Below are 25,550 nucleotides of genomic sequence, written 5' to 3'. Positions count from 1 at the left end.
GAATGCACTTAGAAGAGCATGGATTTATTCATATAGAATCATTTAGCACAGATGTAATGACCGGTGCTTGCAGTGTACAAGTTTAATGACAGTCTTAAAGTGGATAAGGAGGATAGGCATATGAAACAATGGAATTAAATCATCATTAGGCATTGATAATAGGAGTAACTTATATGAGCCCTTAAAGAACGCCATATAGTAATTTTTACTTTCATACTGATGACTGAAAAAGTATGATGTATCACCTGGCATGTAGATTTATTGTTTGTTTCTGTGATTTTTATGTGCCTGTGAGTGTGTAGTGTGTATGTGTGCACCTGTGGGTTCATACTGTATGTGTGTGTGTGTGTGTGTGTGTGCACTGCGCTACAGGACAGCATATATGTCCACTTTTATGTTTCTGAAGGAGGAAATACTAGATGTAGAAATGCAGATCTGTTTGTATGACACATGTTGTTCAGTAGTCAATTCAGTGCTAAGCTGCACTGTATTTAAAGATCTAGCTTTGTCTACCTGAGACATTCTGATTCACTGATGCCTTCGTATTCTAACTGAGCGTGTATGTGGGGGCTTGGGTCGGGGGGCAGGTAGAGTCGGTTAACAAACTGAAGAAACACACGTTAGCGCTAGAAAACATTTTGAACACAGTTCTGTATCTTGGCTTGCTGTATTGCCCCATGTCAGCACTATCTTCATTCGTATTGAACCAACAGAATTTCTTTTCTTGAGTAATAGGAATATGCTATCGATTTGGAAAAAATGTGCAAAAAGCCGCAACTGAGTTTAAATAATCAAATTGGAATTTTATTTTTTTATTTTTTTTAAACCGGGTCCAGAGTTTGTGTGACCATGACAACGTGTAAGGCAGAGGGCGAGGGGGCATGCGACCCAGGTCATGCAGGGGTCAAGCAGGCAGACGACAGCACTCCTAAACCTCCCCTAAAAACTCACCTCCACACACACAGCGCGGCACATTCACGAGGACTAATGACAAGCAGATGGGGGGGTTGGGTTGGGAGGTGTGGGGTGGGGTGGGCTGGGATTGGTGGGGGGGGGGGGGGAGGGCACAATAAACAAAACAAACAAAACCAGTGCAAAAAGGAGGCCGAAAACAAAGAAAAACGGGACAGACAGCACAAAAAAAGGCAACGGAAAAAGTAAAAAAAAAAAAAATTAACTCACAAACATGACAGTGGAAGGGAAAAAGAAAAACATAACTTTGTCTGTGCAAAACAAATCCAGTCTCTCCCCCCCGCGTTAAGTGTGCTTTGTTTTGATTCTGCTTTCTCCACGCAGAGGGCCACTGGGAAAGTCATGGTTTAAATAGGAGGAGGGTGTGGGAGAGGGTTTCAGAACAGTGAAGGAGCGTTGGCCCGGGTGAGTAACGTCCCTGCAGTACTCAACACGTCCACCATGTCGCAACAACACAAAAATACTAAGAGGCTAACATGCAGTCGAGAGGACCCAGCCTTCCCGTGTACCACCACAAACACAAATTGAATTTCTTTTTCTTTTCTTTTTTTTTGTATTTTGTCCTTTTTTTAAAAAATATATATTTATTTTTCAAAAAATTTTTGGGCTTTTTCGGATAAATTGCTGCCAGAAAGCAAACAGCAAAGCAAGCAAGAGGTCTTCCCCACGTTCACTTTTTCGACAGCATACCGTAGGATGCTGCCGAATTTATTTGTGAAATCATTTTTAAAATAATAATAATAATAATAATAATAATAATAATAATAAAGACGAAGCTCAAAAATAAACAACAGTAACAAATAAATAAACTTCTCACCTATATTTAAAATTAGTGACAGAGCAAACAAAGACCAAATGAGTAGGTAAATAAATGAAAACATAACAACAAAAGAATTAAAAATGCAGGCTAGATATTCTCAGTACCTTCTCGCTATGGCTAAGCTCCTCGTTTAGGGTAGTGCTACTGCACGTATCAACGCCAGAGTCTTTAACTTGGGGTTCGCACCATTCCAAGTCCTCTTCGAACGAATCGCCCCCAAAGCGCACCGTTTTCGTTAGCCTCTCAGAAAAGGCGTAAGTCGCGTCCGACAAAAACGCCTGCTCAATAGCTTTTCTTTTTCCCCTTTGACTGTCCCCTACAGGTGTGGGATAAAAAAAGAAAGGAAAAAGAAAACATGCAGAGGTGTAAATAAAATGGAGGAGACATGGAATGACATAAAGGACTCTGAAAGGGCAGGGCTCCGCATGTCTCACCAAAGACATTGGGGAGGCCTCGCTGCTATGCCAAGACGTATGGTCCCACCAGTTCCCCTCCATATCTCCTGCGGGAGGCGGCCACAACAAGAGAGGACAGTGGAGGAAGAGGTGAGGACAGGACAGACCCGCCGGATACCGGCAAGCGGACGCGGACGGACACACATGCACACACAAACGCACACGCACAAATCTCACAGGTACATTCACACACACACACACACAAACGCACACGCACTTTCACAGGTACATTCACACATGCACAAACTCACAGGTAAATTCGCACACAAACTCACAGGTAAATTCGCACACAAACTCACAGGTAAATGCGCACACAAACTCACAGGTACATTCACATCGACACAAACTCATAGGTACATTCACAGACACACAAATTCACAGGAACATTCTTACACACACAAACTCACAGGTACACTCACACTCACACAAACTCACAGGTACACTCACACTCACACAAACTCACAGGTGCGCCCATACTCACACAAACTTGCAGGTTACATTCACACACACAGGTGCATTCACACACAGACATAAACCCTCTAATTCAGACAGATTCCACCACGAAGACAACACCTGAAGAGGTAACGAAGATCAATTTTGTCACCAACATCTGAATGAACACACACACACAGCCACATACACAAACATACACTCATACACACCAAAGACGTACATTCACACACAGGTTGTGGCACAGGGACTAGATACAAAGAGGTACCCGTCTCAGTTTTGTTACTGACACGTATGTGTGCACACTCATAAAAGAATGCATGAACTCACGCACACACAGAGTAGCACACATTTACAGGTTACAGCACACAGACAGGAAACAAAGAGGTGCCCAACCATAAAAGGTGAAACGATTTTAACCACGATTTTTTAAAATCAACAACAGGGGGGTAGAGTGAACGGGAAAGGAAACTATCATGTCCCATTGCCGTAGGGACATTATGAGAGACATTTCCATCAGACAGTCGGAGGCATGGTGCTGAGACAACCTGTAGCAACAATAAGTAAACATGAACAAAGGTAAACAAGAGTAAACAGATCTTTAAAATGATCTGGAAGTTCCTGTGGAAATGAAGGTGAAGATTGGCCGCTATGTAGCAATATTCCCGCTGTTGGTCATCCTCTTCCCTAAAAACAGACCCGTCATTCTTTGAGCCATTTTGTCTGCAAAAACAGGAATCCACTATGTTATTCAAACTCAGCTTCGCAGCTCAAGTGGACTTGAACAAGGTGAGCACACCTACAGCACAGCGGCTGGGAGCAGCAGTTTCAGGTGCCCTGCCAAAGCACCCCTATCACATGACAAAGGTAGCCCCAAGCACTCTCATCACATGACATGAATGGGGTTATGGCTTTGTGTATATTTATTTTTCCTGTTTCAATGGGGGAAGGGGTCTCCTATGTTTTAACTCTCCTTATGCTAGGAAGGCTTCTACTGCAGAGTGTTGGCCTTGAAGCAGCAGAATATGTTGAATTAGATGTGTGCACACACCAGGCACATTTAAGTAATTCAGACCAGGCTTAAATGTATCCCTTCTCCTTTTGGTAGAATCCACCTAGCCAGAGGTTCGCTTTCTCGGTCCTAACCTTAATCCACAGGCCCCGGGAGCCTGAGATGCTAAAACAACATTAGCATGGTCCTTATCTTATCAGCTTGTATCAGGAGAAAGCCGGGACCAGCGTGGTAATATGTTTAACAGAGGGCCAAACTGTCCCCGCCGCTGCAGCCTTATCTAGCCTCCATCTTAAGTGCGGTGGGGGGGAGGGGCTTTTTTAAGATCGCTGTTTAAGACGGCGCATGGCACCGTCACACGCGGTCTGCAGGAACGCCGGGCGAAGTGGTTGGCAGTAAAGTGTTCGCCCATGAGGCATGTAGTCTTCTGCAGAAAGAGGCCTAAGAGCAGCCAGAAGGGACTTTTTACAGGGGAAAAAAGCGATAGAAAAATCGAGCAGAGTGAATGAGACTGAAGAGAGAAAGAGCGGAAGAGAGAGCAGAGTACACGAGAGAGAGACTAGAGAGAAAATGAGAAGAGTGCACGAGAGGGCGATTTAGGGAGAGATAGAACGAGAGAGAGAAAGAGAGAGGGACCAGAAAGAGTGAGAGCGAGAGTAGTTGGACAGTGTGTAGACGTAAAGCAAGGGAAGTTGAGGTGGAAAGAGAGACAGACAGGCCATAGCGAGAGAGACCAGAGCGAGAGAGAGCAAGAGGAGATGGACAGAGTGTGTAGACTCTGAATGCAAGCGAAGTTCAGGGGGGGAGGGAGAGAGAGAGAGAGAGAGAGAGAGTTCATTTTCCTCAGCAGTGCACTCCATAAAGCAGCACCCTCTCTGTGGCCGGAGGGAGGGATCGATAGAGGCCGGGTCCCTGAGTGAAATCCTGACCTGCCTGCTGTAAACACCGGGCCCAGGAGCTGCTGTGCCTCAGACTCCGGGGAGGAGCCCGGTGCCTGTTTATCAGCCCTGCTCATACTCCAGCAGCAGATATACTGAACCAGCTTCCACAATCATACCTGGACAGGTTACACATGTGACCAACATGCAAATTGAACATAGACAGAAGAGTGTAAGAAAAGTTTTTCACTTAAAGCTGCCATCTTTATGAAATCAGCAGAGCCGATGCATGTATTCCATCCTCATACATTAACAGGAAGCACAATCTTTTCTCAGAATTCCAAGGGTTTACTAGGTCAGCTTGCACACATTTTCTGTGGTCGAACGTCAAAGTCACCCACAGGGCACTTCTCTGGATGGTGGCCACTAAGTAGGAGGGAATGGGCACTGATAGTAATGTATCTGGTAACTGCGTCAGCTTAGCTGTAATCTTATTGCTTTGTATATTAGTGATGGTTTTAGCGTGCCGATAAAGCCAGTGGCAATACAACAACTTTGTTCATGTGATTCACACCTGCAACGACCTGAGTCTATAACACATTCGCAAACACCCTTCATTCAATTCCTCCCAAGCTTCTATGACATGAAGTGAAAGAATCTCCTCCATTCAATCAACATTTTTCTTTGACTTGAAATTAAATGGGGGCAAAATCCACCCCCAATAATACATAATGATTATGAGTAAAATTTCATATAATAAAAATGGGGATTTCATGATGTGATTGGGATATACTGATCATGAGTCTGAAGTATTTTCCCCGTAGAATTCACCAGAAATTGATAAAGTCACAGCTGTTCATTTAAAACATTCCATGAGGAGCATGCTCCCGGACCCCTTCCTTCCCTACAGTGTTGCAGTCTATGCAATTCAACCCCTCCCCACCAATATTTAAACTAAAGTTATGCCCTTTATGTTTCAGACCCCGCCCCCTCCCCTTGTGCTGCCAGGATGAGAGGGAGTCCGGGCCTTGTAATAATGGGCTTACTTTTGCTCCTCTAAGCCAGCTCTGACACCCCTCCCCCCAGCGCCCCCGGCTCAATCCCCGCATCGTCACGGCGCGGGTGCTTCTGCGCTCGCCCGTCCGCCCTGATCTCTAAACCACAGATCAGCTCGCCGCCGCGCGCTCGCGCCTGAGCACCCTGCCGTTCCCCCCGTTTCATCAGCACCGCGAGACCGCCCCCTGTTTATCGCCGTGGTAACACAGGCCTGCCGTATCCACCCCCAGGAGCGCTGCCAGAGATACTGAGCCCCATGAGAAGATCTCACATTGGGCCCCACCACCAGTTATTCCGATAACAGATGAATAAAAAGTTTTAAACCTATGTGCAAATATATTTTTCGAGGACCCCTGTCGGCCAGGGCCCTCGGAATCGTCCTGATGGCCCCCCCCCCATCCCCCGCCACCACTGCTGTCCACTTTGTCCTCCTTGATCTCTGGAGCCAAGCAATCGTTCACATTTCTTTAAAAAACAGCTATCTATAATAATCATACTTTCTTCATGTATGAAAGCCGGTATCCATATCTGTCAACCTGAAAAGTACCAGTAACACCATGAGTAGTCACGGCTCTGGTGCAAAGTGAGCAGAAGAGATGTTGAGCGACGTACCCGCTGTGTTCAGGCGCATTCGAGACGTTTGGCTGCGCTAAAGAAGGCGTAAGTTCTCTACTCTGGGAGAGCAGATAAAAGGCTTGAAGTGAAGGTGAAGCCACCCACTCCCCTGCCCCTCCCCTCCCCCCCAGTGATGGCTTTAAATTGGACCCGGTGTAGAGGAGAGGAGCTAGGCTAACCTATAAGTCACAGGCGGCGCTGAAAAATGCAGGTGCTCCGCGACCCCCACTCCGCCGCACCCCACCCCCACCCCACCGCAGCACCCCCTCACCCCACCGCAGCACACCCCCTCACCCCCTCCTCGCGGTGTGATAAAGTGCGGGTCCGTGAGAGGCCCAGAAACCGGGAAATCACGGGGCCCTAGCATTGAACTGACATTGCAAAGTCGCAGCAATCGAACCCCCCCGGGGAGCGACATAAATCCCGCGCCTGCAGCCACTGCAGTCTGGGAAAAGGGCGGGAAAGGAGGAGAGAGAGAGAGAGAGAGAGACAGAGAGAGAGAGAGAGAGAGAGAGAGAGAGACAGAGAGAGACGGAGAGAGACAGAGAGAGAGAGACGAAAAGAGAGGGAACTCTGCTAATAATGAACGTGTGCGTAACACACGGCACAGGCGAGCCACTGCTAACGGCAGTAAAGCTCAAATTAAAATCACCTCAACAAAGCGGGAGCTAAAGAGAAAGAGGGAGCAGGAAAGAGAGAGGTGGGAGAAGAGGGAAAGCACACGTAAAACTGAAAACGTACCGTTCGCACGGATAGCGCTGGCGTAAAGCTGATTTCATCTTATTAGCATTTGAGTTGACAAACAGAGTGAGAGGGAAAACAGGTGAGGGAGAGAGAGAGGAGAGAGAAGGAGAGAGAGGGAGAGAGAGAGAGAGAGAGTTTCCTCGGGTCAGTCCTACCTCAGCTCTTCCGAGTCTATTACAGTCCCCTTAAGCAGTGGAGAACGTGATTCGGCATTTAAGTGCGCCTTCGACCAGGGTGACATTTTTTTTCGGAGGAGAACTGGCGGAGCGTCGCGGGGTCTTCCTCTAATGACTCTGAGCGAGGACGGGAGGACGGGAGGACCGTCCTTACCGCTGGGTTAAGAGGCTTACCCGCACTGAGCTAATTAACGCAGTGACAGCGCGTGGAGCCCGGAGGTGGGGCTGAGATCTTCCCCGGGAATAAGCGGCCCGCGGGTCCGGTCCTGGTGGGCCGGCTTAAATTTCGCCCCGTTCGTTAAGGTTCCATATGCCCGTTAAGGCCTTGACGAGACACGGCTCTCGTTTTTATATAGAAAGCGCAAACAGGATGGTTGTGTTGAATGGCCACAACGAGTTGCTATTTAGGTCGCTACGGGTAAAAAATAAATAAATAAATAAAAACACTTTAGAGGTCCCCTTCAAGATCCCCTTCAAGCGCAGATAAGCCCAAGGTATTCTGGGTAAAGCCAGTTCTGGACGTTGACTATCGATGAATGCACAGAAACAGAATACATACCCTACTACTCTTTACATAATAATAATAATAATAATAATAGTAATAATAATAATAATAGAGCATGCCCTTGTGAACATAAAGGAGGGTACTTTTGTAACAGACAGACTGAATCAGAATGGCGCAGGCGGCGTTTGCTCATAGTGCGGGGTGGCGCCGCTCTCTCAGTACGTTTCCACGGCAGCAGCGCTCGCAGGCCCGGGTGCAGGTGAGGTCATCGAAAATGTTCTGCCTTTGCCCAGGGCCTGCGATCACGCGCCGTTCCTCCCGTCTCAAGCCCTTTCTGCGAACACGCCCGTAGGAGCGGGACCTCAGAGCCTCGTAAACAGGCGAGTTACTCAGCTCCAGAAAAAGCCCCCTGAATGGAACCAAACAAAAGACAGAACCGGGGCGGAGAAGAAATGGAGAGCAGAAAAATGCGAGGAAGAAAAGAGGAAGCGAGGAAAGTAATAGAGCCTGCAGGGTTGGGATCTCTCTCTCCCTCTCTATCATTCTCTCTTCCTCTCATGCACTCTCTCTCTCCTTCTCCCTCATGCTTTCTCCCCCTCTCATGCTCGCACCTTCTCTGTTGCTCTCTCTCCTCCTCCCTCACTGTCTCTCCCACCTACCTCACTCTCTCCCCCTCTCCTTCGCTCTCTCTCCTCCTCCCTCACTGTCTCGCCCCCTCTCCCTCACTCTCTCTCTGTCTCCCTTGCTCTCTCTTTGGCAGTTTCTAGGTCATGTTTGTTTTCAGAAACCGTGAAGAACACGCAGGGATTCCTCCATGCTAATTTTCTGTAATTGCCAGGACTGAAGGGCACCTAGGGCTGTTTACACCAGTTCAATAAAAACAACAACCCTAAAAGTCTTCTTTAATACACTGTCTGCATCATAATGCCAAACAGGAAATCAACAAAGCTAACTGGAGGTACGATAAGGTAAGCCACTCAGCAGCACCATCCACTGGCTTGCCCACACAGGAAGATCAAGGCGCCATTTTTCATGATGGTTTCCTGATTGGGGATGAGACCAAATCAGGAGTAATTCAAACAATCGTCGTGAGGTCACTAATTTATTGACTTGGATCGCTTTTCAACCTCTTTTTAATAAACAAAAAATGACCCAACAAATAATTTCCACATATATACCATAAAAGTTTTTTTTTTTTTTTAACTGGTTCATGAGCACAGAGGTCAATACTTTTCTTTTGAACTGATTAACCAAAACAACTGATGACAAAATTAACGACAGGACCTTTCCCCACACAAGCCTACGGAAGGCGATACTGTCTGAAACAGCACACGGGACGCTATCAGTCACAGACACAAAATGACCTTGCTTTGCTGGGCGATGTTTTGGTGTCAGATGTCGTATTGGTTGATTGTTCTGACATATCCTTCTACCGGGATCTCCTATAGGAAAATGTATGTTAAAGAGTGAACACAGAGCCACACTAAGGATCCATCTTCCTGAATCACTGACAAATATGGAGGCCTTCTATTGGTAGCTGTGGAACATTTTAGAAACGCCTGGAACATAAATACCAAACATAAACATTTAGAATCCTGTGTTCTTCAGATGCAGTTTTTCTGTTGCCATGTGAAAGTGATAAGTGGAAGAGGGAAGGGCAAATTACACGGCCAAACCCTTTTCCAAAAACCTCTTCCATCGCAGAACGACAGCTGCAAAATCAGAAATCACAAAGAGATACCTTTACATTGAAACTGCGTGGAACGCGATATGGAATTTGAGGAGATTAACATTCTCCATTTTCATTTCTGGCAAAATTTAAGCTTCCTGCTCATTTATAACAACCTGCTGCACTGCAACAAAATAAAAAGTATTATACATATGTGTGGTCTTCATACTGCACCAAAACACTTTTTTTAGGGTGTTTGATGTTCCTTTGAGTCTCTTTTCAGCGTTGGAGATGAATTGTCAGGTGACTCTGTTCTGAGCATTAAGGCCACATCTCTGCTGTGAACAATCGGCTGAAAAGAAACATTAAAACCATTGACTGCGTGCGGTTAAGAAACATTACATCTGTCCTCTGGTCTGCTGCTGACCTCTCTGACCCAAGGAACCCCACGTCTGACGAAAGCCCCAAAATTTTGCATTAGGTGCTGTTTGCACAGACAGGAAAAAATGAGAATCTAAAAAAAAAAAGCTGGCACTTTAGACACCATTGCAATTCTGCAAACGAGTTAAAAAGGCACCTACGGAAACCCACGGAAAGTGTTTGGTTGGCTTTCCTGAGGATTTATGGCTCGGGTCTTGAAAGGACCATCGACTCGCCGCGCGCTTCGCACGTCCAGCTAAACGCTTTCCCTGAGGTTAATTCTCAAATGCTTTATTGACTGTTTTTTTTCCCTCTCCCTCTCTCCCTCCCCCAGAAAACTCCGCTCAGATATAGGACTGCACGTTAAATGATCATCTTCAGGTGAACTGCCGACAATTCATCACAGAATGGCTCCAGGTGCCCTTAAATGGAAACTGAAACGGCCGCAGCTCCGGTTCGGTATATTGATAGGTATCGTCGCGGATACAGACGTGAGCTAAAGAACCGTACGGGGTTTCGGTGCCCGCGCCGAGCCACGCGGTCCCTGGCGGCAGACGCAACGGGCCCCGGTTCCCCCCCCCAGGCGAGGCCCGGCGGCTTTGGGGAGCAGGAAAGCGGCCGCGCCCGTAAATCGCGCGCGTCAGCAGTCTGCGGCGGCCTCCCGCTCAGGCCGGGCCCCGCGCCGCCAAACTGCTGATTCAGGCCGATGGCGGAGGGAGCGAGCGGCCGGGAGAGAGCTCACCGGCAGCGGGCTCTCCATCACTCTGACAGCTCAATAAAAACCTGTGTAAACTATTAATTGGATCATTAATTATTGACGCTGTTTTTACTACGATTCCAGGCCAGAAAAGGAAAAAATCCCCCGAAACCCCTCTCCCCACCCACCACCCCAACCCCCCACCGCAGACCCCATTGTGTGGAGGTTCGAGGGGACTGATTGTGTCTGCGATGCAAAATAAAACCTGCCCCCACCGCACCCCAGAAAGAAGCGTGCGATTACCATTGATAAACCTTGTCACAAGAACGTTTAACGCATGCTATGGATGTGTCAAGGAGGTCGCTTAAAACGTTGGGCTAACGTTGTGGAAATGAAAGGGTTTGGAGAAGGGGCAGAGATGTTGTTGTTATCTTTGCTCTTTCGCGACAGTGTCTCTCTCACCGGGGTCAGAGGATAAAGACCTTAAAGGATTTAGAGACTTGCGCTTTTCGGTAATGCGTCGCACAGAATGCAGAGCGCCAGTGTCGCACGGTCAAAATCAACCGGACACTCCTCGTTTCCACGATGGCCCCGCTCCACGCGTCCAGCGTCACTGCCGTCAGTTTTTGGGTTCTGCCCAGAAGACTGGCCTCAGTTTGTCTCTCAGAAGCTCCTCCTCATCCCGTGCTTCTTCCTCCCAGTCAGGTGAGGCGGGAGCTTTTCTCCGGCACGTGCAAAGCTCCTTAGCGCCGAACACCACATGTCCCCCCCCGTAGCTCAGATCCTATGCAAATCGCAGGTGAAATGCCCCTCCCAGCCCTGCCCAGCCCCTCCCCACTCGGCCCCGCCCAGTCCAACCCAGCCCCAGCTGCCAAAGGTTCTCAGCGCTTTTACTTGCAGTGAGCCACCCGTCATCCAGTTCCCGTTAATCTTCAGAAGTGTCAATTGCATCAGACTACAAAAAACGGAGCTCATAATTACACTCAGAGTCCACCATTTAAATTGGGGACGCATGTTTCACGAAATTTCTGACCGGATCGCCATCGTAGAAACGGCACATATTGGTTTGCTGGGACCGGGAACGTTGCCCTGCGAACGCGTACAGCACGGACTGGGTGGAGCGGCGAGTCCGCGCGACGAGGATAAACGCGGCGCTGAGACCGCGCCGTGTCCGCCCCTGTGACTCGGACCCATTTCTCTCTCTCTCTCCCTCTTTTTTTTTCGCCCTGCCCACGCTATTATGAGAGTGCATGCCTGGGAATCGATACGGGGAAAAGCCAGGGAGAGCGATGTCACACTAAATCAGTCTGCTGGCCTTACGGATGGGAGACTGCCCCATTAAGCCAGCCCCCCCCCCAGCCAGGTGCACTGGGGTTAGGGAGCACAATAAGAAGCCTTCTTATCCTTCTGGTACACACACGTTTATTCACCTCCGCCCCTGCCACCACCCCCGTCCCTCTGAGAGCACAGCTACAGACCACGCATGGCCCAAAGGCGCCTTCTCCTCCACTCTGACTCCTGTTCCCTGCAGCCCGGGCTTGAATTAGGCTAGCGCTTCTGCTTCAGCAGATCCTGTTCTGTTCTTTGAACTCGGGCCGCCGTGACAGAACATTCTCTTCCAATACTAACCACACACACACACATATACACACACACACACACACACATACACACACACACACACACACACATACACACATACAAACACACGTACATGAGCACATACACATGCAGTAACACAAACAGGCATGCTCTCACACACACAGTCACTCATGCAAACACACACACACACACACACACACCCCCTTGATATCTATGGAAACTGTACTGCCCAGCCGGTTTCCCCCCCAGCAGACAGGGGCTTCCAGAAGTGGGCCACATCGTCACCAAGGGGTCAATGCAATTTAACCACAAATTTAACTCTTTAACAATGCAAAGTATTGAAGCAAGTGTTGCTTTTTTAGCCTGTCGATGATTGTGAGGTCACTGACATGAATGAAAATACAAAAATCTAAAATAAAGTGAGAAAAACTACAACTTGATTAAATTAGCTGCTTAACATTAACAAACAACAGATCGCATGCTGGTCAGATGGAACATAGACAAGGGTCAAGGAAAGTGAATTCTCGCTAGAGAATAGAGCCATGATGTTTCATTATCACAGTTCTCTTCAGCCAGCTTTGCACAAAGTATGTGGACCATAACCTTGACATCTCCCCAAAATCCGTCCATACTTAGGGCAATCTACAATACATCACTGTGATCGGTTTTGGAGAGAGGAACGAACACCAGTCAAACGACCAAAAGGCGTTTTCCCTACCTGTTACAGCACTGTTAAAAATACACCAACCAGGGAACATCACGTGCTCTTAAGAAAGGTTTGGTGATTGTGAACATCTGTTCACGAGGTTTTAATTTTGTATTGAAGCACTTCAACTAGTTTCACTGTTCAGCACGATATGTATGTTAAAGTAACAGGATATAACAAAATACTATAAAAATACTGTATGAAAAGGCATAGAGACTGTCACTTTTTCAAGTTCAAGAGAGCATCACTCCATAACTTATCTACCTCTTGTTAAAACACTGACATTTTTCCTAACGCTATGACATCATGATGTTTACACCACAAACTCTTTCCGCATCTGTCTGTGTGTTAATCACCCAAGGAAGTACACCTGACACCCTGCCAATACAATTTCCATGACATCTCAAGGTCAACTCATGCATTACTAATGCTGACCCCACAACAGAATACTGCACATAACAAAGCAGACTTTCTGTGTGTGTGTGTGTGTGTGTGTGTGTGTGTGTGTGTGTGTACAAGTCTACATGACGTGTGTAGTCCGTGCGCATGTATGTCTCTACCCGTGCTTTGTGATAGTGCAGCAGTAACATTCACATCCCCAGCACAGTTGCAGAGTATAAATGCAATGCTGTTGAGATGTGGTTTATGACTCCACAGACTTCAAGGTCGTGGTCTGGGTCGCTTCCTCGGACAGCTGTTGCTACAGCATTAGCACACAACCCTTGAACAAAACAACTTGTTTCCAGTGGTAGGCCCAGGGTTTTCAACTGCCATGCTGTGCGTCCCCCTATTATATAATTAAGCCTGCTTAAATAATTTAAAGACCTGGCTGGTACAAAGTGCTGGTCTGGAATACAGTGCAAGCCACAAGTCAATAGCACTGGATTACTCTGATCTGGAGGCAGGCAGAGCGCCAAGCTGATGCGCGGCTAACCTGATTTTAAATGTTAGCCCTGTTTCCCAGGCTGTGGGGAGGGGGGAAGGGGGGCGTGTCTCGCCATGTTCCCCCACTGAACAGAGAACAGTGAGGCATTCCTCTGAGCCGGCCAGGGTAAATTAAACTGATGATCTCAGACAGAAGACTGCGCAGATAGAAATGCACAGGGTTGGTTTGGAAACTGGCAGAAAACCGGTCACATTCTGTTTGCCCGCCTCCAGTCCCACAGACCCGGCCTCCTGCCCCACAGCTTCAGTTCTGGTAGGCGTGAACGCCTTTTGAGCTTGCCCTCCGAGATCGAAAACCTCCGATCTTCAGAATTGACTTATTTTCCCAGGAATGCCCCCTGTATGAATAATTAAAATTCAGTTTCCGCCCGCATGAGGACAGTGTGAGTTACATAACAGCGGCGGGCCGGCTCACTCTCTCTCTCTCCCTCGTTCTCTCTCGCTCCCCCTCCCTCATGTGAGGCTGTGTCCCTCCAGCTCTTGCGGGTGCAGGTCCCCACCCGTCCCCCTTTTGTCAGTCGGTTTTGACGTAGCCAGGCGGGGGCCCGTAATTACAGCTTTGACAACAAAATCTATTTGCAATTACGACTGTCGGCGGCATTAAGCTGTCAATGGCGAAATACTTGAAAGATCCATTTGGATGTTAATTTAGCTGGAAACGGGTTCTAATTCAGTGCGTTCGCCAGTTTGCCAGTGTGCCTCTGCCTGTGTACATGCATGCACGCGTGTGCTTGTGTGTGCGCATGCAAATGTGTGTGTGCGTGTGTCTGTTTGTGTGTGTGTGTGTGTTTGTGCACATGCGTGTTTCTATGTATGTGCATGTGTCTGTGTGAGTGCATGTACATGTGTTCCTGTATATAAAATCTCATTAAAAACACAAAGTGATGACCTAATTTAGGAGGAACAGAGTAAGTGTCACACCTAAACTAGCCAATGTTAGCCAGTCTGGTAATGGAGCTTCCGTGCAATGGCTGCCAGTCAGGGTTTGAACGTGAGTGAGTGTGCAGGCTGGCTAACTGGAAAGCCATGTCTAGCTAACAAAGTCAGTTAATGTCATGAGCTATATTCTCTCATAAAAAAACACATTTTCAACGTACAAAAATGCCAAGTTACTCACACATGCAGAGCGCTATCTATAAGTCATTCATTCAAACTGGCAAAATCTGGACCTGCCATTAGAAGTACTGATATAAAAATGACACAAAGTTACTGTACTACAAACAATATAGGCTATCTTGCCTCACCGAAATTAAAGAAGCTGTATTCCAAAGCAACGCTACCCAATGTTTCCTAAATTGTTTCATGTCACTTCTTGCATATTTGCTACTTACAATAAATACTGAATGTAAAATCAATCTTGTACATACATGCATACTATACTTCATTATCCCCATGGGGACATTTCCCTCGCAGCATGTAACATTCACATTTACAAACAGACATTTATACCAAGAAACATACAATTATTCACGCAACAGAAAGGCTGGGCAGCTAAATACACACATACAGATAAAAAATGGACATATTCACACCTATTCAATCAATCTTCATTCTTACAAACCTATTCACACATATGTTTGGCCTGTTCATCTACTGTATGCTTGTACACACAGGGCCCAAGTGACTTGAAACAATTTAGGAGACATTGGGTAGTACTGCTTTGGAATACAGCTTCTTTAATTTTGGTGAGGCAACATAGCCTATATTGTTTGCAGTGCAGTAACTTGGCGTCATTTTGATATCAATACTTTTAATGGCAAGCCTAGATTTAGCCAGTCAGAACGAATGACTTATAGACAGTGCTTTGTAAGCGAGAGTAACTGGAATTTTTGTACGTTGAAAACGTAATTTTAATGAGATCCAGATATAAACAAATGGGTCAAAGGATCCACAAGCAGGTCGAATAGGATCAGCATATGGGATTCTAGAACAAGGCTTTTTTGTTGTAAAGAGAGAAATAGATCATACCAACCGCATATGCATAGCTACTCTCAATAGGCCCGACTGCAGAGATGGTGGCAGTAAGTTTAGCACAACGGTACAGTGGTTGGAGGAGAGGAAGCCAGGTGAAGCGCTGATTCACTCTGATTCAACTCCCGTATAACAAAGCCTTGAAACATTTATATAACATAGACACAATATCTCGTGTTTTTTTTTTTTTTTTTTACGGGATTAGCTAGTAGAATTTAAATTAGACTAGTGTCGTCTAATCTAAATTCTACATGCATGCCTACTGTTGTGTGTGCAAGTTGTAGGCTACGCAACTTGTGCGCAGCTTGTGAGCTCGGTAATAGGCCGGTGGGCTGTTTCATACACGGCCTGGGTTTCAGTAGATGACAGTAATGCAGTAACCCCCCCCCCCCCCGCCCCAAAAAAAAAAAATTGACTTAAAGCAGGCGCACTTGCTTGCCACAAGAAAGCCCCGGCAAAGTTACCAGTGGATGTTAAGTCGGACTAAAGGTATAGTATTTTCTGGAATAATACAATTAATTTATTTGGTGCGTGCTTAAAAACGTTTGTCATAGGATTATTAGGTAAACAATTTTTTGAGTCCCGCTGAGTGAACTACATAAGCCCATGTTAGTTAGCTAACTATCCACGCCTCTTTATCTAGCTAAGGTTACTAACAAATAGTAGGGAGTTTCAAACCCATTTTGGTGATCTTTTAAAAACGTATTTTGACAGTTTATTCTTCATGCATAACGTCATAAATGCTACAGTATAATCAAGTAACAACGTAGCCTATAAATCGCCAATCTGCCAGAATATAACTGCTGTTTCCTATAATACGATTATATAGCCGCTTCCCTCCGCATGTAATTAGTCGTTGGAGGGAAACGCATCATGGCCTGTGCGACTTTTAGGATCGGGTTATCTGTTTTCCTTCAACAACATGAACCAATATTTTGTGGTATTCGTACAGTAAAACGAATCTACTGTACGCATTTACTGGTATATATTGTTATGGGTTGCGTCATTTAATGAAAAGTGAACTCTCAAAACGCAATACGTGCCAAATTGTCTCAGTTTCAAACAGCGGCCACGTGGCTTCAAAATTCCATTGCAATTAATAACTGGAATCTACCAGGCTCATGTCCTCATTTTCACCCTAATAATAAAAAACACCCATTCGTAAAACTAAAATCTTTTATACCATACTGTAGACACGATCTTCGAGAAAAAAATATATGTAAAAAATGTTGTTCAAACGAGTTTTCCCGGGGACCTAGCCAGTAGAAAACATGTACACTGGTGGCAGGTCATAGCTAGCCGTGGCTATTCGAGCTCCTGCAGGATTCGGAATCCAGAGACGTCACATGTCCCCCTTTCATCGTGATTACAAGAAACACCCATTCGCAAAACTCAAATGCTTTATACCACTCTGTAGATAAGACCTTGGCGAAGAAATACATGCAAGGACCGTGTTGTTCAAAGGAGGTTCCCTGGTGATCTAGTAACCATTAAACATGGTCACTGGAAGCAGGTTATAGTTGGCTATGAAATACTAGGCCTATTCTATCTGCTGGTGATTCGGATTCCTGAGGGTGGCGCATGTCTCCTTTTCACCGTAATTACAAAAACCATTTGTAAAACTCAAATGCATTATACCACAATGTAGACGAGGTCGTGACGAAGACATGCATATAAAACATTTTTTCAATCGAGGTTTAGTTGTCTAGACATGCCAGAAAACATTTTATAGGGCCTCTTCCGCCGCATAATTTGAACGAATCGGAATTGAAAAATCAGGATGAAGTCAAGGCAGGGATCGGTTACAATTTGAACAACACTTCATTTGAGCAAAACAAATTTTTAATTAGATAGCGATTTTTTTTTTTTTTTTTTTTTTGCTGCCTTGTCTGTTAAATCGGCTAAACTCTTAAGGTACGGACAACAAGAATATAGTTGCATAGCGTTTACTGAAGTTAACTTGCAAACAGCACACGGAATCAGTAATCTGGAACATGCTTTTTTCCTGGACGGCGCCATCTTAGTTAAAGTGCGCATGTCCCAGGCGCGCGCCCCTAATAAACTGAAATGTGCAGGGGACTTTCACTGACAAAAGTAACCGCAATACATCCCAATGTAGCTTCTGAAATGGCTGTAGAATTCTAATCCCTCGGGACGCTGGCAGCTGTCGTTTTTAGGACACCTAAATATGCGAACGTATCAATAACTAATAGCCAACCAATGAACATTTTAAACATTTCACAGTGAGTTTTTCTTGTGGTGAAATTAGTAATAATGCCTTCAATATTGTTATATATATATATATATATAATGATACGCACATTTTGGTAAAGCGTTAAATGCAATGCTCGTAAACAGTCAAGTTCGCATAAAAATTCCTGATTTATAAATTAAAAAAGTAACATCACTGAACTATCAGTGCACTTTTGAAACTATTTAATTGCTCTACATACTATATACATTTTGTATATTTCCTTGTTAAATGACCTGTTAAAGTGAGCCCAGATGCTAATTTTCTTTTATGGTGCGTGGAACTCCCATTGTGATTACATTGCAGGCAGAACGTTCGACCTCCCCATAGCAATGTAGTTATGCAATTGTTGTGTCTGGATAAATATTTTTAAGTGTAGCCAGTCACATGTGGCGACCTAATTAGGCTCTGTTCTGGTGTTCATTCTGTCATTCATAAGGATCTTTCGTGCCAGTTATTTCAAACTGGAAGAGAAAAGTCTGAACTGCTGTGTGCCTGCACTGCTTGTGCAAAATGTTTACTGTGTAGTCTATGTAGGAGTGAGTTCCCCACCCCTCCTCTAGTTAAACTGGAAGTCAAGTCTGTACTTGGCTGCTTTTACACTGTGGAATAAAGTTTTCATAGGACTGTAGATGTTCTAATCTAGACGTTTAGAGCTTACATTAAAGAGCCACTAATACCAGTAATGTTCTTGTAAAATAACAACAAGGCAGGGATATCAATTTGATTTTGGCTGATTACCCGTAAGTTATAATGTTAAACTAAATCTGATGGCAAGGAACAGACTAGTGATATCAGTTCAGAGTAAAATGCTGAAGGGTGAAATGAAAATGAATGCTTTCACTTGAAACAAATTTCTTGTGTCTTTCAGTATATTCCAACCATGCCACCAGTGGATGACAGCGGATCTTCAAACACGTCTCTGATCAATTTCCTGTGTGAGTATGTTTCCACCACAGTATGTTTCTTCACAGTACATACTGGACTGTGTGGAGAAGAACCAACAGCTGGAGGTGGATGACTACAGGTTTAGGGATGACAGCGTACAGATTGGGTCTGCTAAGTGCGAGAGGGAGGGGATTGGGCGCATGGGGTACTCTGCGGAGGAAGATGCTGCCATTCTGCGCTATGTTCAGGGTCGTAAGCAAGAGGTGTGCGGGAACTCCCTTTGGAAGCAGATGGAGAGAGAGGCTGTCATGCCAAATTTCACCCCCCCTCCAAAATTCATCCCCCCAATTCCCTTCCGGGGTTACGTTGTGCCACTACATTGCGCCGATTGGTCATATCTCTGTCAGAAGATTCAAATTCGAATAAGCTTTATTTGACATGTCGTATATATACACATATTGAAAAAACATAAGTCCAACAAACAATAAACATATGAACAGAATACAACTCTGTGTGTGAGGTATTTGTGTATGTTAGCTTGTGTAATGTCACGTGTAAATTAGGTGAAACAGTGAATAATTAATTAAAAAAAAAAAAATCTATCTAGCAAGATTCATAGATCGCTAGCTAGCTAGCAAGAGAAATAAATAGATAGCCAGCGAGACATCCAGATATACAGATCACTAGCTAGCTAGCTGAAGGAGCTTATCTTAGTCTTATATAATAGCTTCTCTTCCTAGCTAGCCAGCTAGCTTGCGATCTCTCACCGTTGTTAGCAACCAGCAGAGAACGCTTGGCAACCACACAGGCAAGGTGGTGAAGTTGACGCTAATGTACGCATCAAGGAACGTAGCCGGAAACGTAACCCCGGAAGGGAATAGGGGGGATGAAATTTGGCGTGACAAGGCCATCACCAGTCACAGCTGGCAGTCCATGAAGGAATGGTATCGCAAGCACCTTGCAAAGCAGACACTAGGGGGCGACAAAGGAAAAACAAAAGGCAGGAGGAATGGAAGGATCACTCATCAAACTCTTCACAGTACCATTGCAACAAAAAGATCCCACACAGTCATCGCACTGGATAGACCCCCTTACACCCTCACCCCACCTGCAACTGAAGTAAAAATCCCACCAGCTTTGTCTGAGCAAACTTCCCAGTGTTCTTCCTAGACAGAATACACCCGCACCTTTTGTCTGGGGCAGGCCAGTCATACTCATTGGCAGGGGGGGCTGTTCAGTGGGAAAAGATGTAGCTGGCCCCAATAGTAAGTCCAAAGGTGAGAGACCGAGTGCAACATGGGTGCCCTCTCTCTTTCTCTGGCCACACTTGCTTTTCTTTGGCAGTATTTCCCCTCAAAGCTCTGGTTTTATTCAGTATGTTCTGACCTTTCTGAATATCTGTCTTAATATGATAACTGCTGATATTCACTGTAGCCTTTTTGCCAGTTACTACGCCATGAATGTTTTAAAGTTCTCTCTGGTCTTGTTTCAATTTGTATCGTCAGTACGTGCTTTTGCGACAAATGGGCAGCAGGTGGTCACAGAGCAAGTGTTGGAAGAGCAAGAACAGGGACCTTCACCCGAAAATATGGAACTGGACACCGTGGAGAGAGCTGTGGAGGAGTTTGTGGATTTGGATGAGGTCTGTTTTTTATTGAGCTCTGTACTACTGCTCGGCAGTTCAGTAAGGAACAGATGCGGGTTGGTGTCTGGGTGATGGTAATACCATGGGAAAATGTTGCCAAACTGCAGCACTTTGACATGCAGTGAAAAATGCTCTGGAGAATCATTTCCACCAGTGGGGATGGGCCAGTTTTTTTTTCTTTTCCAAAGGGGACCATGGCCAGATTATAAGGCAAGACTATAAGGCTGTGCAGGTAGTTATTTTTAAAAGGGCATTAGGGGCAAAATGTAGGGCGTCCACAGCAATGGCGAGATGGCTTTTGTGTAATTCAAGCCCTGTGTCAGGGATCTTGGTTGACATGGTTACCTACAGTAGTGCTTTTGCAATGTTGCACATATGCCCTTGTTTGGCTAGTTTTTAGCCAGGCACAGTCCTGGTGTTCTTAGCCCGGTCTATGCCACTGTTTCTCATTTACAGTAACTTATGTAGATGGAACACTTGCGTTCACTCACGTTTTTTTAGTCACTATAGCTTTAAGCGTCTACTAAATCAGCACAATGTCTGCTTCTCGTTGTAGAGTGAGGATGATACACCGGACATAGCTTTAAGCAGCACTGCAGGTGCTGATTGCAATGGTCTGGGTGAAGAGGTCGTTGCGGCGACCTCGGCTGAGGTTATCCAGGAAAACGGCGACGGCGATGCCAACCAGGACGACACCGAGCCTTGGCCTGAAAGGTCCCCGGGCATCCGGCTTGCGCCTCCTGACGAAGACGGGGGGCCCGAGGTCAGCGGCCCAGCGCCGAAGACCCCTGCACCTTCGGCCTCCAAGGCCCACATGTTCTTCTTTGACCGCTGAACTATCAGTGCACTTTTGAAACTATTTAATTGCTTTACATACTATATACATTTCGTATATTTCCTTGTTAAATGACCTGTTAAAGTGAGCCCAGATGCCAATTTTCTTTTATGGTGCGTGGAAATCCCATTGTGATTACATTGCAGGCAGAACGTTCGACCTCCCCATAGCAATGTAGCTATGCAATTGTTGTGTCTGGATAAATATTTTTTAAGTGTAGCCAGTCACATGTGGCAACCTAATTAGGCTCTGTTCTGGTGTTCATTCTGTCATTCATAAGGATCTTTCGTGCTAGTTATTTAAACTGGAAGAGAAAAGTCTGAACTGCTGTGTGCCTGCACTGCTTGTGCAAAATGTTTACTGTGTGGTCTATGTAGGAGTGAGTTCCCCACCCCTCCTCTAGTTAAACTGGAAGTCAAGTCTGTACTTGGCTGCTTTTACACTGTGGAATAAAGTTTTCATAGGACTGTAGATGTTCTAATCTAGACGTTTAGAGCTTACATTAAAGAGCCACTAATACCAGTAATGTTCTTGTAAAATAGCAAACAAGGCAGGGATATCAATTCGATTTTGGCTGATTACCCGTAATTTGCAATGTTAAACTAAATCTGATGCCAAGGAACAGACTAGTGATATCAGTTCAGAGTAAAATACTGAAGGGTGAAATGAAAATGAATGCTTTCACTTGAAACAAATTTCTTGTGTCTTTCAGTATATGCCACCCATGCCACCAGTGGATGACAGCGGGTCTTCACACATGTCTATGGTCGATTACCAGTGTGAGTATGTTTCCACCGCAGTATGTTTCTTCACAGTACATACCGGACTGTGTGGAGAAGAACCAACAGCTGGAGGTGGATGACTACAGGTTTAGGGATGACAGCGTACAGATTGGGTCTGCCAAGCGCGAGAGGGAGGGGATTGGGCGCATGGGGTACTCTGCGGAGGAAGATGCTGCCATTCTGCGCTATGTTCAGGGTTGTAAGCAAGAGGTGTGCGGGAACTCCCTTTGGAAGCAGATGGAGAGAGAGGCTGTCATGCCAAATTTCACCCCCCCTCCAAATTTCATCCCCCCAATTCCCTTCCGGGGTTACGTTGTGCCACTACATTGCGCCGATTGGTCAGATCTCTGTCAGAAGATTCAAATTCGAATAAGCTTTATTTGACATGTCGTATATATACACATATTGAAAAAACATAAGTCCAACAAACAATAAACATATGAACAGAATACAACTCTGTGTGTGTGGTATTTGTGTATGTTAGCTTGTGTAATGTCATGTGTAAATTAGGTGAAACAGTGAATAATTCATTTAAAAAAAAAATCTATCTAGCAAGATTCATAGATCGCTAGCTAGCTAGCAAGAGAAATAAATAGATAGCCAGCAAGACATCCAGATATACAGATCACTAGCTAGCTAGCTGAAGGAGCTTATCTTAGTCTTATATAATAGCTTTTCTTCCTAGCTAGCCAGCTAGCTTGCGATCTCTCACCGTTGTTAGCAACCAGCAGAGAACGCTTGGCAACCACACAGGCAAGGTGATGAAGTTGACGCTAATGTACGCATCAAGGAACGTAGCCGGAAACGTAACCCCGGAAGGGAATGGGGGGATGAAATTTGGTGTGACAAGGCCATCACCGGTCACAGCTGGCGGTCGATGAAGGAATGGTATCGCAAGCACCTTTCAAAGCAGACACTAGGGGGCGACAAAGGAAAAACGAAAGGCAGGAGGGATGGAAGGATCACTCATCAAACTCTTCACAGTACCATTGCAACAAAAAGATCCCACACAGTCATCGCACTGGATAGACCCCCTTACAACCTCACCCCACCTGCAACTGAAGTAAAAATCCCACCAGCTTTGTCTGAGCAAACTTCCCAGTGTTCTTCCTAGACAGAATACACCCGCACCTTTTGTCTGGGGCAGGCCAGTCATACTCATTGGCAGGGGGGGCTGTTCAGTGGGAAAAGATGTAGCTGGCCCCAATAGTAAGTCCAAAGGTGAGAGACCGAGTGCAACATGGGTGCCCTCTCTCTTTCTCTGGCCACACTTGCTTTTCTTTGGCAGTATTTCCCCTCAAAGCTCTGGTTTTATTCAGTATGTTCTGACCTTTCTGAATATCTGTCTTAATATGATAACTGCTGATATTCACTGTAGCCTTTTTGCCAGTTACTACGCCATGAATGTTTTAAAGTTCTCTCTGGTCTTGTTTCAATTTGTATCGTCAGTACGTGCTTTTGCGACAAATGGGCAGCAGGTGGTCACAGAGCAAGTGTTGGAAGAGCAAGAACAGGGACCTTCACCCGAAAATATGGAACTGGGCACCGTGGAGAGAGCTGTGGAGGAGTTTGTGGATTTGGATGAGGTCTGTTTTTTATTGAGCTCTGTACTACTGCTCGGCAGTTCAGTAAGGGACAGATGTGGGTTGGTGTCTGGGTGATGGTAATACCATGGGAAAATGTTGCCAAACTGCAGCACTTTGACATGCAGTGAAAAATGCTCTGGAGAATCATTTCCACCAGTGGGGATGGGCCAGTATTTTTTTCTTTTCCAAAGGGGACCATGGCCAGATTATAAAGCAAGACACACAGGCTGTGCAGGTAGTTATTTTTAAAAGGGCATTAGGGGCAAAATGTAGGGCGTCCACAGCAATGGCGATGTGGCTTTTGTGTAATTCAAGCCCTGTGTCAGGGATCTTGGTTGACATGGTTACCTACAGTAGTGCTTTTGCAGTGTTGCACATATGCCCTTGTTTGGCTAGTTTTTAGCCAGGCACAGTCCTGGTGTTCTTAGCCCGGTCTATGCCACTGCTTCTCATTTACAGTAACTTATGTAGATGGAACACTTGCGTTCACTCACGTTTTTTTAGTCACTATAGCTTTAAGCGTCTACTAAATCAGCACAATGTCTGCTTCTCGTTGTAGGGTGAGGATGATACACCGGACATAGCATTAAGCAGCACTGCAGGTGCTGATTGCAATGGTCTGGGCGAAGAGGTCGTTGCGGCGACCTCGGCCGAGGTTATCCAGGAAAACGGCGACGGCGATGCCAACCAGGACGACACCGAGCCTTGGCCTGAAAGGTCCCCGGGCATCCAGCTTGCGCCTCCTGACGAAGACGGAAGGCCCGAGGTCAGCGGCCCAGCGCCGAAGACCCCTGCACCTTCGGCCTCCAAGGCCCACGTGTTCTTCTTTGACCGGGCGTTGCAGGAAGAGGAGCCCCCTCAGCCTGCATGCGACCCCCCATTCCGGGCCCAGCTGGAAGAGGCCAGACAGCAGCTGCGCTACCTGATGAAGGAGTCCGGACAGGGCCTGGACAGCGTTACCAAGGCCCTCCTGAAGAACAGTGGCGATGTGCAGGCTGCCCTGCAGTACCTCCGCCACGGGCCACAGGGGTACCTGTGGGACCCGCGCGATGACCCCCTCCTCCGCTCAGGTGGCCATTTTCGGCACATCCTCGAACAGAAGTACGGAAAGGCGGCCGTGGCCAGGAGGATTTATTTCCTTGAGATCCAGTTCAACGAGATCAGAGTGACTTACAGCTGTTTGCAACGTCAGTTAACTCCTGCTACGTGGCCAAGTTCTAGGGGCCCTTAAATTCCTCATTTGTGTTGTTCTGTATCTCATTTTGTCTGGATTTTTTCTTCTTTTGTTGCGTAAATGAGAACATGCTTTGTTTAGACATCTCATCCCTGCCTGTATCCCAGGCACTTGATATGAATGTCACTTGTTCTTAATTATAACCATTTTGTTAAACTTTAACCCGAAAAATACACCTATGTATAGGTCATTTAAAGGTGTTGTATAGAATGTCATTTTTATTTCTGTATTAACAGTACTAATAGTACCGCATTTCTGTAAACCAGTGTTACAGCATTATGTTCTGAACACGTGTTCAGAATAATTTAGAAATTTGCATTTACTCATTTAAAATGACTGTAGTTTGGCCCCGCGATGCTCCGTAGACTGGAGTCGCTTGTTGCAGTTGGATTGTTGTTGTCAAAATAAAAACGGGAGCCTCAGTTCCAAACTGCCCTGTACTCTGAGTCTTTATGTGTACAAATATATTCTGCACTGAAAAAAGAGAACAGCTTCATTCAGCATCGAAATCTTACTAAGTGAAGACCTAATTTAGGAGGAACAGAGTAAGTGTCACACCTAAACTAGCCAATGTTAGCCAGTCTGGTAATGGAGCTTCCGCGTAATGGCTGTCAGTCAGGGTTTGAACGTGAGTGA

At 45.9% G+C, this 25,550-nt stretch overlaps 2 protein-coding genes across 51 annotated transcripts in view; one reads left to right on the top strand and one right to left on the bottom strand.

Annotated features, from left to right (window-relative positions):
- rims2a (regulating synaptic membrane exocytosis 2a) overlaps positions 1-25,550 on the bottom strand; it is a 251,613-nt gene that overhangs the window by 103,675 nt on the left and 122,388 nt on the right. For 38 of the 49 annotated variants that reach the window (XM_064308208.1, XM_064308385.1, XM_064308402.1 and 35 more), the window contains one exon: positions 1,897-2,108. In XM_064308208.1, the coding sequence (XP_064164278.1) occupies positions 1,897-2,108 (212 nt within the window). Of the gene's footprint in view, positions 1-1,896; positions 2,109-2,226; positions 2,295-7,157; positions 7,354-25,550 lie in introns of those variants that run through there. The other 11 variants (XM_064308375.1, XM_064308452.1, XM_064308464.1 and 8 more) reach the window with 2 other exon arrangements.
- LOC135239802 (uncharacterized) lies at positions 16,076-25,347 on the top strand. Of its 2 annotated transcripts, none has more exons than XM_064308756.1 (7): positions 16,076-16,182; positions 18,816-18,882; positions 20,338-20,474; positions 21,034-21,240; positions 22,025-22,091; positions 23,544-23,680; positions 24,240-25,347. In XM_064308756.1, the coding sequence occupies exons 2-7, from the start codon at positions 18,828-18,830 to the stop codon at positions 24,909-24,911; spliced, it is 1,275 nt and encodes a 424-aa protein (XP_064164826.1). In that variant the 5' UTR covers positions 16,076-16,182; positions 18,816-18,827; the 3' UTR covers positions 24,912-25,347. The 2 variants fall into 2 exon arrangements, with proteins under 2 accessions (XP_064164826.1, XP_064164836.1); XM_064308766.1 differs by lacking the exon at positions 16,076-16,182 and adding an exon at positions 17,843-17,936.

Source organism: Anguilla rostrata, chromosome 1, assembly GCF_018555375.3.
Source record: "Anguilla rostrata isolate EN2019 chromosome 1, ASM1855537v3, whole genome shotgun sequence".
NCBI lineage: Eukaryota > Metazoa > Chordata > Actinopteri > Anguilliformes > Anguillidae > Anguilla > Anguilla rostrata.
This window is presented reverse-complemented; position numbering and strand designations above follow the sequence as displayed.

Coding starts and splice junctions, on each gene's coding strand:
- LOC135239802 (XM_064308756.1), top strand. CDS start 18,828: ATGCCACCAGTGGATGACAGCGGATCTTCAAACACGTCTCTGATCAAT. Junction 18,883..20,337: donor GTCTCTGATCAATTTCCTGT/GTGAGTATGTTT, acceptor TTGTATCGTCAG/TACGTGCTTTTGCGACAAAT. Junction 23,681..24,239: donor AGTTTGTGGATTTGGATGAG/GTCTGTTTTTTA, acceptor TTCTCGTTGTAG/GGTGAGGATGATACACCGGA.